The sequence below is a fragment of the Phocoena phocoena genome, chromosome 1 (genome assembly GCF_963924675.1).
Source record: "Phocoena phocoena chromosome 1, mPhoPho1.1, whole genome shotgun sequence".
NCBI classification, from domain to species: Eukaryota; Metazoa; Chordata; class Mammalia; order Artiodactyla; family Phocoenidae; genus Phocoena; species Phocoena phocoena.
In genome coordinates, this window is record NC_089219.1 from 165,325,136 (window position 1) to 165,335,532 (window position 10,397).

General features: G+C 41.3%; 1 protein-coding gene across 1 annotated transcript in view; it reads left to right on the forward strand.

Moving 5' to 3' along the window:
- NVL (nuclear VCP like) overlaps nt 1-5,551 on the forward strand; it is a 103,573-nt gene extending 98,022 nt beyond the window's left edge. The window contains exon 23 of the mRNA XM_065871782.1: nt 5,507-5,551. Within this exon, the coding sequence (XP_065727854.1) occupies nt 5,507-5,551 (45 nt within the window). The remainder of the gene's footprint in view (nt 1-5,506) is intronic.
- The last annotated feature ends 4,846 nt before the right edge of the window (nt 5,552-10,397 follow it).

A 10,397-nucleotide genomic window follows, 5' to 3' on the forward strand; every position in this document is an offset into this window, starting at 1 on the left:
ATTTTAGATTCTATATATAAGTAATATCATATGATATTTGTCTTTATCTGACTTACCTCACTTAGTATGATAATCTCTAGGTGTATCCATGTTGCTTCAAATGGCATTATTTCATTCTTTTTTATGGCTGAGTAGTGTTCCATTTTATATATATACCACATCTTCTTTATCCATTCATCTGTTGATGGACATTTAGGTTGCATCCATGTCTTGATTGTTGTAAATAGTGCTGCTGTGAACATTGGGGTACATATATCTTTTCGAACTAAAGTTTTTTCTGGATATATGCCCAGGGGTGGGATTGCTGGATTATATGCCAGCTCTATTTTTAGAAGAACTTCTTCCTTCTAATTTAGGAGAATTCAGTTGAAATTAGAGGAGTTGTATGGTCAAATAAAATCCATTTCAAAAATCAGACCAAAAGAAAAACATATCCAACCAAAAAAAAGGTGTGGCATTTGTTGAGATGTTTTTCTGAACGTAAGGTTGAGCAGCTCATTTATCAGCCACCTCTTTCTACTTTTAATATTAGGGCTCTTTTAGTTGTAAATGACAGAAGCCCAACTCAAACTAATGTAAGTGGGAAAAAAGAAGAACTCATTGGTCCATATAACAAGGAAGTTGAGAGTACTGCTGGCTTCAGGCATGCTAGATCCATAAACCTCATTGCTTCATCTCATGGGGGTAGATGGCTGTTTGCAGGCCCAGACATACAGACATACATACATAATCCCCAGAGAAAGAGAATTCCCTGATAGCTCTGGCAGGAGAGTTTCAGGGAGCCTGTGATTAGTCCAGCTCAGGTTAGAGCCCATGACAAAACCAATCACTATGACTCACTAGGAAATTAGATACTCTGGCCAGGCAGATTCTAAAGGGCATAGTTTTGTACAGGTCATGACTTCAAGCCCTAGAATGAAAAGCTGTAGATAAGACACTGGCATCAAGTTAATTGACTTGTTAGCGGCAGGGTAGTCTTTTCACACTAAAAGAGAATCACTAGATTTTGTTAAATGTAAAAGGAACACTTACTACATTTTAACATTTCAGACATACTTACAGAGATCGCAGTTGCTTTGAAATGAGTTAACATTAAATAAATGATCAGGAGATGTCAAAAAAGGAAAAAGAAAACTGAAAGAAGAAGGGTGTGCACATTCTCTCCCAAAGTCCGCAGAGCTGATCTTTACAGTTCTGAAATATTCATCATGCTCTCCTGCCAGGTAAATCATTCCTACTAGCTGGTGCCTTCTTCCTTGAAGCAGTTGGCTCCCAGGTGCCACATGGTTGTTAATTTGAGGTTGGGCAACAACGGCATGTGAAGTGGATTCCGTGTCCAGCAATTGGCTGACATGATAGTAGGGTGTAGTTTAGAGGCCAAATGCAGCAACGTGTCACCTGACCCAGTAAATCCTTGGTAACCAGTGAGGGTGGAAAGTAAACACATTGAGCAAATATTCCTTCTCTGAGTCTCTACCCGTATTCCTCATTCATTCCCACTTCATTGGTACCAAACTTTCAGGCTCCATCTGAAGATACCTGCTCTGTCCTAGTTTCTGGTGAGAGGCCATGTCCTATTGTGGTCCTAAGAAGACTTAATAGACTGGTAATTTGTTATGACAGATATCCCAACAAAGAAGATTGAACTCTTTTTGCCAGTTGCTTCTCAGTCACTGTTAATTCTCTCCCCTCAATTAAGTCAAATTCTCTTGTCCAACATGTGTCACTTCGTAGACCTATGAAGCATAACTTATTTTGCTGGTTTGGTTTTTTCAGTAATAACTGCTCACCAGAGACCTGAGGCTAGGTTAACTATTAATAAATGTTGAGACCTTGAGATTATTTTCCCAGCTATTATCTCAAATTATAGCCTTTTCACTCTGCCTACTATTGCATTGTTCAGATGTCAGGAAGGAAACCTCACTCAAACATAAATTATAATTTTTTTTTCCTCCTCTACTAAAGCCACACCATAGAAACTCTCCTGTTTTAGTAACTCGTTGTTTTAGTGTTTTCCACACCCACTGGCCGGAACACATTGATTCTCTTCTTCACACTCAGGATTATATGGTTCATCCATTTGCTTGATCAAGCCTGTCACATTGACATTTATGAGAGAAAAACTTCCCAAGTATAGTCCCTCTTGCCTCTAGCTGTGTATTGAGTTGCCTAAGATCCCATCCATCCATAAATATCACGTACCTACTGTACATATGCCAGCCTCTGTGCTAGACTCACAAGACTTATTTAAAATCACATAAGATGTGGACTAGGAACCATTTTGAGCAATTAAGAGTTGTATGGTAAGCACTACCATAGATGTATACATAGAATACATATTAACCTGGTCACTCAGTTCTGTTAATGTTAGAAAATTGTTTGCAAGCAGCTTTTGCTTCAGAGGTATCAACTACAGTATGACAAAGGCCATATGACTGATTTTATTAAAGAAACTGGACCTATAATTCCACACAAGGTAGAATTTTTTTTATCCTCTTAGGAACGTCCCTTGGAAGGCTACATGTATGCCCTAGTGATGCTACGTGATTCTAATATATTCTCTTTAATATTTTTGGTGATCATAAATCTTTAAGTATTTGATCTCTGGAAACTACACTAGTGAATAAGAAGATATAACTTCTCTTTTGGAGGTAGGCATGGTATGAATTTTGAGTAAATGATAAATGAGACAGATGACCAAGCTGATTATTACTTTGTTTGATCTTTTAGAAAAATAAGGCACAACATTAAGGTAAAGAGACTACTTTCCTTGTTTGGCATATTAACTGGCCCTTATGAAATTATTACTTATGAAACTAACAGTGGTTGCTTGTGGGAAAAGAAACTGAGTAACTGGAGGACAGAGGTGTGAAAGTTGACCTTTCATCCTGTTTGAATTTTGAACCATGTGAATGTATTACCTATCTTTAAAAATTAAATACTTAAAAAATAATAATTTAAAAGATCTGTAAGGCCAAAATAGTAATAATAGTTATCTTTGGAAATTAAGGATTAATTTTTTTTTGCTTATCTGTATTTTCTTTACATTTCTACAAAAATATTGTTTTATAACTTAAAATGTTATTTTATTATTAAAAAAGGAATTGCTTTAATCTGGCTATAAGCAAAGCATGCTTAAAATGTCTTTACATATATTATTTAGCAGTGGTGTTGAAATACAGAGGTCCTTTTATCCTATTTCAGAGTTAATTCAGCATTTCACTTATACCTATTTTCTGTTCACCTTTGACACGGTTTGAGAGGTACTTGAGGGGAGTTGGTCCAGTGGTTAGGACTTGGTGCTTTCACTGCCGAGGGCCTGGGTTCGATTGCTGGTCAGGGAACGTTACATTTATCGTGCACTTTATTTCTATTATTATTATATTGTAATATATAATGAAATAATTATACAACTCACCATAACGCTGACAGGAGGTGGAGCTCAGGCAGTAATGCAAGCGATGGGGAGCGGCTGCAAACACAGATGAAGCTTTGCTCGCTCACCTGCCACTCACCTCCTGCTGTGTGGCCCAGTTCCTAACAGGCCACGGACCAGTACCAGGGGTTGGGGACCCCTGTTCTATGGGATTTGACAAATACGTAATGACATAAGTCTACCACCATAGCGTCTTACAGTATAGTTTCACTGCTCTGTGCGCAACACTCTCTCGCCCAACCCCTGATATTTTTACTGTCTCTATAGCTTTGCCTTTTCCAGAATGTCCTACAGTTGGAATCATACATTAGTGTTTTCAGGTTGACTCCTTTCACAGTGATATGCATTTAAGGTTCCTCTCTGTCCTTCATGGCTTGATAGTCCACTTCTTTCTAGCACTAAATATTCCATTGTCTGGATGTGCCATAATTTATCCATTCACATACTGAAGGCCATCTTGGTTGCTTTCGGGTTTTGGCAATTATGAATAAAGCTGCTATGAACATTTGTATGCATGTTTTTGTGTGGACATACATTTTCAACTCAACTGGTTAAATACCATGGAGCATGATTTCTGGATTTTCTAGTAAGAGCATGTTTAGTTTGGTAAGAAATTGCCAAACTGTCTTCCAGAATGGCTGTACCATTTTGCATTCCCACCAGCAATAGATGAGAATTCTTGTTGCTCCACAGCCTCACCAAAAAAAAAAAAGTTAGCGTGACCACAGTGAGAATCCACTACACATCTACCAGAATGACTAAAATTTAAGGGACTGACAACAGGACTTCCCTGGTGGTTCAGTGGTTAAAAATCCTCCTGCCAATGAAGGGGGCATGGGTCCAGGAAGATCCCAAATGCCGCAGAACAACTAAGCCCGTGTGCCACAACTACTGAAGCCCACGTGCCTAGAGCCCGTGCTCCACAACAAGAGAAGCCACCGCAATGAGAAGCCCGCGCACAGGAACAAAGACCCAACGCAGCCAAACATATATACATAGATAAATAAAAGACTGACAGCACCAAATGGTGGCAGGGATGTGAAGCAACTAGAACTCTCGTACATTGTTACTGAAAATGTAGAATGATACCACCAACTGGGAAATGCTGTGGCAGTTTCTTACAAATGTTAATGTAGTATAAGATGCCTCTGCTTCTGCCTCCCATTCTCATCTGGACCCCATACAGTTTAGAATTTTGCTTTCTTCATTAAATAGATATAGACATAAGAATCTTTTAATCTGATTTTTACAGCAAACTTTAGTCAACAATTATAAGAGTCGTGGGCATTCCCTGTAGAAAGGAGTCTGTATGGACTTTAAATCAGGGAGGTAAGGCCACCTCTCTTTGTTTGCTCCGGTTGCTATAACAAAGTACCACCAACTGGGTGGCTTAAACCACAGAAATTTATTTTCTCACAGATCTGGAAATTAGAAGTCCAAGATCAAGGTACTGGCAGGGTTGGTTTCTTCTGGGCCCTGTTTGGAGATGACGGTCTTCTCCCTGTGTCTTTACATGGTCTTCCCTCTGTGCGTGTCTGTGTCTTAATCATCTCTTTTTTTTTTTTTTTTTAATTTATTTATTTATTTTTGGCTGTGTTGGGTCTTCGTTGCTGCGTGTGGGCTTTCTCTAGTTGTGGCGAGCGGGGGCTGTTCTTCATTGCCGCATGCAACTTCTCATTGTGGTGGCTTCTCGTTGCAGAGCATGGGCTCTAGGCACGCAGCCTTCAGTAGTTGTGGCGCACGGGCTTAGCTGCTCCGCGGCATGTGGGATCTCCCTGGACCAGGGCTCAAACCCATGTCCCCTGTATTGGCAGGAGGATTCTTAACCACTGCACCACCAGGGAAGTCCTTAATCATCTGTTCTTATAAAGACACCAAGTTGTATTGGATGTAGTAGAGCCCACCCTAATGACTTCATTTTAACTTAATCACCACTTTTAAGATCCTGTCTCCAAATCCAGTCACACTCGGAGGTACTGGGGGTGAGGACTTCAACATCTGAATTTTGGGGAACACAGGTAAACCCATGTCATACAGTGACCAGCTCTATATTCTGTCCTCTCCTCTCAGGATCAAGCGATGTATGAAGCTCTGCAGTGGTCCCTCAGCCGGTGACTTCTCCAGCAGCAGGCCTTCAGGGAGTCCAGTGCATCGAGCTGCCAAAGATACCCACGTGCTCTGAGCTGTCCACTTTCAACTTGACACAGATGTGGTCTCACGTAAGCATTTTATGCTCAAATTAATGAGGCCAAGTCAGAGCTAAAGATTCTTCCCATCTGGCCAACCTTGTACGGAAACACCCTATACCTCCTGTTTAAGAAAAAGAAAATAATTTTTAACTGTCAAAATAAAATAAAATACCTTTTTTAAATAGAATGTTTTATTTTGAAACAACCTTGACTCTACTACAGGAAAGTTGCAGTCACAATAGAAAGAACTCCCCCTCCCCCCGAACTGTCTGAGAGTATTGGCCAACCTGATGCCCCATCACCCCCAAATACTTTAATGTACACTTCCTACACACCAGATTTCCCTACATAACCAGCCATCAACATCAGGACATCAGCTGTGATACTTTGCTACCATGTAATCCTCAGGCTCCATTCAGTTTTCTCCAGTTGTCCCAATAATGTCCTTTATAACAAAGGGATCTAGTTTAGAATTAGCTATTGCAGCCGGTTGCCGTTTTCTCTTTAGTTTCCTTAAAGTCTGGAACAGCTCCTGTCTTGACTTTTGACACTCTTGAAGGTTATAGGCCAGTTACTTTGTAAAATGCCCTCAATCTGGATTTGTCTGATGTTTCCTCGTGATTAGACACAGGTTGTGCATCTTTGGCAGGAATATCGTGAGGTGATGCTCTTCTCACTGTGTCGTGTCAGGTGATGTGCAGTTTTGATTTGCCCCAATACTGGTGATGTTCACTTTGGTCACTTAATTAAGGTGGTTCTGCCAAGCTTCTTACACTGTGAAGTTACTCTTTTCCTTTGTAATTCATACGTGTGTTGTGTGGAGGTACTTGGAAACTGTAAATATCCCATTCCTCATCAAACTCAGGTATTACTACTTCTGCAGTGTGTTTTCCGTTACTCTCATTATATGATGTTCAGATTGTCTGAGATTCAGCCAGTTGGGAGCCCCTTCACACTGTCCTCTTTGCACCTTTCACAGGTCTCTAGCTGGTACTTTTGGGAGGGTTTAATTTGTGTCATGTTTCATCTCATCCCTCATTTACAGTGCTGCTCACGGTGTATTCTTAGGTTGTATAGATGGCCTTGGTTACCTCCTTTTTTCCTTCCAAAATTTCTCCTCCACCTCAGTCTATAAAAATGTTTATGCTACTTTGAAGAATGTAATTGACGAGATGGAAAAAATATTAATAGATCAAAGCAAGTGAGGTAAGTAAGACACAGTCCTTTTTTTCAAGGAGTTCACAGATGGATACAGACATCTAAACAGAATATCACAATGCCCAAGGAAGGGGCATAGAAAGGAGGGTGCTGTAGGACCCCAGAGGAAGGAAGACCGAAAGAAAAAGCAAATCAGGATCATGTCCTGGGCATAGATGATTAGTAATGAAAGTTAAATTAGAAGGTGGGCCAGAAGGTCTTAAGCAGTTATGAAATTTGAGGAGTAGATTTGATTGTGCGTGATACCAGCCAGATCAAAAGAGAAACACGCCGAGCTCCCTGGTGGCCTCGTGGTTAGGATTCCGGGCTTTCACTGCCATGGCTCGGGTTCAATCCCTGGTTAGGGACCTGAGATCCTGCAAGCCACATGGTCAAAAAAGAGAGACACAGTCTGGTATATCATATATGTAGGTTATGAGGGATTTTCCTGACGATTGAATTTTCTTGACAATTTCTAGACAATTAGGTCTACCTACCGAACTTTCTGGTAGTTTAGCTTAGCCTAAACAAAAAATGTCGACCGCATCAGAGATCAGATGGGCTGCATGTCCATCAGCTTTTCAAATCAGCTGCTGTGTAGGTTGGACAGCGGCAGTTATTGGTCAGAAAGCCAACCAACTAATGTCACAGTGGATATTGCCAGCCCTTCTCCATAAGGAAGGAAAGATAACATGTTCTAAGTACCATCTGTGTGCTAGACACTGTCATACTCCCTATACAATGGGGATCGGATGGCATCCCCATTAAAAAGAATAAGGTTCAGAGCTTGTTCAAAGTCACCTGTGTATATACATGCATAAGAAGAGTCTGAATTCTGGTCTACAGCTGTCCAGCTTTTCTTTCTTTTGTGAACAACGTCCAGTCCCGTGTTGAGAAGCATCTGGAGTTGTATCCTCTGTAGCATTGTGAAAAATTAGGCAGTTTCATTAAATGCTTTGTGCTGAGCACTGATAACATAATAGTGAACAAACTCAGAACTTACTGCCTAATTTGGCCTAGTTTGTTGCCTAGTTTCTGCCTAATTTGTTAGCAGAAATAGCTGATTGTCCCATAATATCCATTCATCCCTTCTTCCTTTTAGTAGGAGAGTGATTAAGTTCTGGCTAGTGTAATATGAACTCAGGTGATGAGTGCAGCTTCTGGTCACATCCTTACAAAGAAGCAGCAGCTTGGAGACTTGGCAGTCCGGTGATTAGGACTCCACATTTCCATTGCAGGGGGCGTGGGTTCAATCCCCGGTCGCAGAACTAAGATACCGTGTGCCGCCCAGCGAGGGCCACGACCCCCGCCCCCCCCCCAAAAAAGAAGCGGCTTGGACTGCGAACCCATTATTAACTGGGGGCAGCCTGCCTTGAACTCATACATCTTAGCCCATAGGCAGACTCTGGGAATGTCCTCAGAAACCACAACTGGTTTAAAAAAGAGGAAAACTCTGCTTGCTCTCTTAATTCCACTTTTCCTTTTCCAGGGCTAGAATGTGATGAAGTAATGATGAACCAGCTTTGACCATATAAATGGAGACATTCTAGGGGGTGACAGAGCAATAAGACATAAAAAGCCAAGGTCCCTGGACACTTGTGGAGCAGGTTTCTCACTGCTCAGACACAGTTGGCCTAGACTTTTATATGTGACCTTTATCGTGCTTAAGCAATTATATTTTGATCTCTGTTAAAGCAGCCAAATTAATGTCCTAATTAATGCAGTGAAACAAGTAAAGAGGCAGTTGCAAAACAGCCTGAGAATGACTGTGAAGGGATAAGAGTAGATGCCATTCATTAGGAGGAGCACAGAGGAAGGGCAGTGGCGTCCAGGGAGAGTTCTCCGGAGAAAATGATGCCTCAGCTGAGTCCTGAAGGCTGAGAGGGAAGTGCAGGAAGGGAATGCATGATCTAACTGACAATAGAGACCTGCAGATGGGAGAGGGGCTGGTGTCTGAGAAACGAAGGACGGGTGCGCTCCAACATTCATCCACAGGATGTTGCTGAAAACACGTCAAAGTTGTGTTTACAAGAGCATCTTATTTCCAAAAGCTAAAATAGTTAGAAAGCACCTAGTTACATGTTAGGCGCAATCTTTAGTCATTGTTAATATCTCTCACTGTTGAAGTTCTCACTACCTGAACTCAGGAACTGAATGGATTTGGATACATTTTTGCGCTGCCCATGTTCCAGAGCTGAGAGGCCAGATAGATTTGGGATAAAATGGAATCCCACATCATTCAGAGGCTACCCTTAACTCCATTGCTTTAGGTCCATGAGACCTATGCTTATCACTGGCATCAGCATTTTTAATTTTCAACTTATTTTTACAAAATAAGGACAAACAAAAATATTCAGTTAAATGTGCAGGCATTATAGTTGTCTGACTTGGGGTGTCCTGCTAAGTTTCATGAGGAAGGGGTCCTGTCAGTCTTGTCTCCTTAGCATCCAGCCCAGTGCCTGGATCACAGGAAGCATTTAATAAATGTTAAACGAATTACCTTTCTTAGACAACAGGACTGTCAAAATTAGACTGCTGGCTGTGCCCAGCCCCTCCCTCCACGTGAGAACTAAAAATGTTGATTCATTGGGTAATAGAAATCTCACTTTGTCATATGAGAAAAGATAAAGGGACATGTGACTAGCCTATAACCCAGCAGTTCCACTCTGACATATGTATCCAACAGAAGTGCACACACCAAAATAGCAAAATGCATAATTGACCAAAACTGGAAACAACCTAAACATCCATCGACCGTAGAATGGATAAACATGGTGTTTTCATGCACTAGGATACTACACGGCAGGGGTGAACCGTATGCAACAGCACGGGTGATTCTCACAGATACTGAGAGGAAGACGCCAGCCTTGAAATCATCTTGTGTGAGTCTATTTATTAACGTATAAAATTCAAAAAGGCAACTGATCGACACCATTAGAAGTCAGGTTTATGGTTACTATTGGAGGGCAGTGCCTGGAAGGAGCACCAAGTGGGCCAGCCTCTGGGATGCTGGCCACGCCTTCCTTGATCTGGTGATGGCTTCATGCATGTGTTTTCTTACTGATGATTCATTGCACCGTGTGCTTATCATAGCTCTTTTCTATAAGTATGTTCACTTCAGTTAAAAAGATTTTTTAGGGCTTCCCTGGTGGCACAGCGGTTAAGAACCTGCCTGCCAACGCAGGGGACACGGGTTCGAGCCCTGGTTTGGGAAGATTCCGCATGCCGCGGAGCAACTAAGCCCGTGAGCCACAACTACTGAGCCCATGCACCGTAACTACTGAAGCCCACGTGCCTAGAGCCCGTGCTGTGCAACAAGAGAAGCCACCGCAACCAGAAGCCTGTGCGCCGCAACCAAGAGTAGCCCCCGCTCGCCGCAACTAGAGAAAGCCCACGTGCAGCAACAAAGACTCAACACAGCCAAAAATAAATAAGTAAAAATAAATAAAATAAATTTATTGTATAAAAAGGTTTTTTAAAAACTTAGGAAAATTTTTTCTGTAATTCATGATTCTTCATCTGATTTTATTTATAATAAACATTTCAAAAATTTAAAACAATAGGAGTATCAATAT